At 40.6% G+C, this 2,844-nt stretch overlaps 1 protein-coding gene across 1 annotated transcript in view; it reads right to left on the bottom strand.

The window, feature by feature from the left end:
* RPF2 (ribosome production factor 2 homolog) overlaps nucleotides 1-2,844 on the bottom strand; it is a 47,644-nt gene that overhangs the window by 39,965 nt on the left and 4,835 nt on the right. Inside the window, exon 3 of the mRNA XM_017497445.2 lies at nucleotides 880-917. Coding sequence (XP_017352934.1) covers nucleotides 880-917 — 38 coding nt within the window. The remainder of the gene's footprint in view (nucleotides 1-879; nucleotides 918-2,844) is intronic.

Here is a 2,844-nt window from a genome sequence, read left to right as displayed (position 1 = left end):
AAAAAACAAAACAAAACTCCATCTCAAGAAAAGAAAAGAAACTGGGCCGGGCGTGGTGGCTCACACTTGTAATCCCAGCACTTTGGGAGGCCAGGGCAGGCAGATCATGAGGTCAGGAGATGGAGACTATCCTGGCCAATATGGTGAAATCCTATCTCTACTAAAAATACAAAAATTAGCTCGATGTGGTGGCTGTAATCCCAGCTACTCGGGAGGCTGAGGCAAGAGAATTGCTTGAACCAGCGAGTTGGAGGTTTCGGTGAGCAGAGATCAGGCCACCGCACTCCAGCCTGGCAACAGAGCAAGACTCCGTCTCAAATTTAAAAATTACAAAAATTAGCCAGGCATGGCTGCCCGTGCCTCTAATCCCAGCTACATGGGAGGTCAAGGCAGAAGAATTACTTGAACCCAGGAGATGAAGGCTGCAGTGAGCCAAGATCATGCCACTACACTCCAGCTGGGCAACAACAGAACTCCATCTCAAAAAGAAAGGAAAAACTGGTACTAACCATATGTCTGTAATTTGATTAACATGAGTGAATCAGTGTTAATTTCTTAGTTTTGATCACTGCATACGGTTATGCAAGATGCAACATTAGGGGAAGCCAGGTGAAGGGTATACGGGAATTCTGCATTATTTTTGCAACTTTCTGTAAATTTATAATTATTTCAAAATACAATATATATGCTATGGTTACAACTATGCAAGGACATTCAATACAAATGAAAAAAAAAAGACCAAAAGAAAAAATTATAATATTAAAAACTGTAAGGAATTTTAGTGTATTTAAAAAAATTGTTTTCCAAATCTTCCATAAAGTGGTTACTTTTATAATGAAACAAAACATTTAAAATACAGTAAAAGAAATCATGACTTACTTTTTATACAGTACACTGTATGGTTTTTTCAGTGCATACTGTAAAACAAAATTTATAGCTTTCAAAACAAAATACATTCTGAAAAGCAGAAATAAAATTAAGCATCATAACAGTCACTCTACAAGATTGCTCTGGGCCCTGAATCTTGTTCTGATGCCCTCTGCTTGGCTCCCTTCTGATCACTTACAATAACTTGTGACATAAGCTTAGCATTCCCTTATTAGACTGTCAATATAAAAGTTTCTATGCCCTTTCCATAGTCCATCAAACTTAAACAATTTCCTTCATTTCTTTAAACTTGACTTAGTCCATTCTCTCTCTAGGGAAACAATGTCAGGTGCAGTGGCTCACGCCTGTAATCCCAACACTTTGGGAGGACGAGGCAGATCGCTTGAGCCCAGGAGTTCGAGACCAGCCTGGGAAACATGGCAAAACCCCGTCTCTACAAAAAAACTGCAAAAATTAGCCAGATACGGTGGTGCATGCCTGTAGTCCCAGATACTTGGGAAGCTGAGGCAGGAGGATCACCTGAGCCCAGGAAGTCGAGGCTGTGGTGAGCCATGACCACGCCACTGCACTCCTGCCCTGGTGACAGAGGGAGACCCTGTCTCGGGAAAAAAAAAAAATGTAGACAAAACCACAAAAACTAAATTCTATCAGGAAAGGCTGATAGATTGAAACAATGTTGTGCGGAGATAAGAAAACTTAGAAACAGTCACGATGACAATCAGAATACTAGCCAGAGTTTAAACACAGCACTTTAAAAAATGCCCATTATTCAACATTCTTCTTTTTAATTTCCTACTCCTAACGATCCACTAATAATCATTCTTTTTTTTTTTTTTTTCCTTGAGACAGGGTCTCACTGTGCCGCCCAGGCTGGAGCTCAATAGTGTGACTAAAGATTAATGCAGCCTCAAACTCCCGGGCTCAGGTGATCCTCCAATCTCAGCCTCTCATGTACAGACACATGCACCATGCCCAGCTAATTTTTGTATTTTGAGTGGAGATGGCGTTTCATTATGTTGTCCAGGCTGTATTTTATTATTTTTAAAAACTGAATCTATAGAGATAGGGTCTCATTTTGTTGTCCAGGCTGTTGTCCTGGGTTTAAGTAATCCTCCCACCTCAGCCTCTCAAAGTGCTGGGATTACAGGTGTGAGCCACCACACCTGGCCTATAATCATTTACTAGTTGTATATCAGTACTGCTTTACCATAGAGAATAACAAAGATATCAGGTACTACCTCGCATTAGAGAAATGAGTAAATGAGGGAAACAATGAAAAATAAGGTACAGAGATCATTCATCAACTATCAGAGTTGGTGAACAAAGGAAATGCAACAGTAAAATCTACCTTTTTAAGTACTAAAAACTTTCCACAATTCTTGGCCAACTATTTCCCTATTTCTATGTAATAAACATTGCTACCTCTTCTTGATAACTCAGAGTCATCATGATGAATTTTAATTATCGTAGTAATCTGTAATATTGTGCTGCTTTTAAAGCTTACTTAAAGATGTAGGGTCATTTTGCTGACGGATATTGAAAGGAGAGGGGCAGTGTCCTATCAACACAATGACACTCAAACAAACATTTCAAAAAAGGGATGGGCATATATAAGACATTCAGACATCTGAACTGACTATGCTTATCAGGTATAGAGTTTAGTCAAGTTTAAAAATGAATTCAAGGCCAGGCATGGTGGCTCACGCCTGTAATCCCAGCACTTTGGGAGGCCGAGGCAGGTGGATCACTTTAGGTCACTTGTGACCAGCCTGGCCAACATAGTTAAACCCCATCTCTACTAAAAAAAAAACAACACAGGGCCGGGCGCGGTGGCTCAAGCCTGTAATCCCAACACTTTGGGAGGCCGAGGCGGGTGGATCACGAGGTCAAGAGACAGAGACCATCCTGGTCAACATGGTGAAACCCCGTCTCTACTAAAAATACAAAAAATTAGCT

This window comes from Cebus imitator, unplaced genomic scaffold (assembly GCF_001604975.1).
Source record: "Cebus imitator isolate Cc_AM_T3 unplaced genomic scaffold, Cebus_imitator-1.0 Scaffold231, whole genome shotgun sequence".
NCBI classification, from domain to species: Eukaryota; Metazoa; Chordata; class Mammalia; order Primates; family Cebidae; genus Cebus; species Cebus imitator.
The sequence above is the reverse complement of the archived record's forward strand: the minus strand, read 5'-3'. Positions and strand labels throughout refer to the sequence as shown.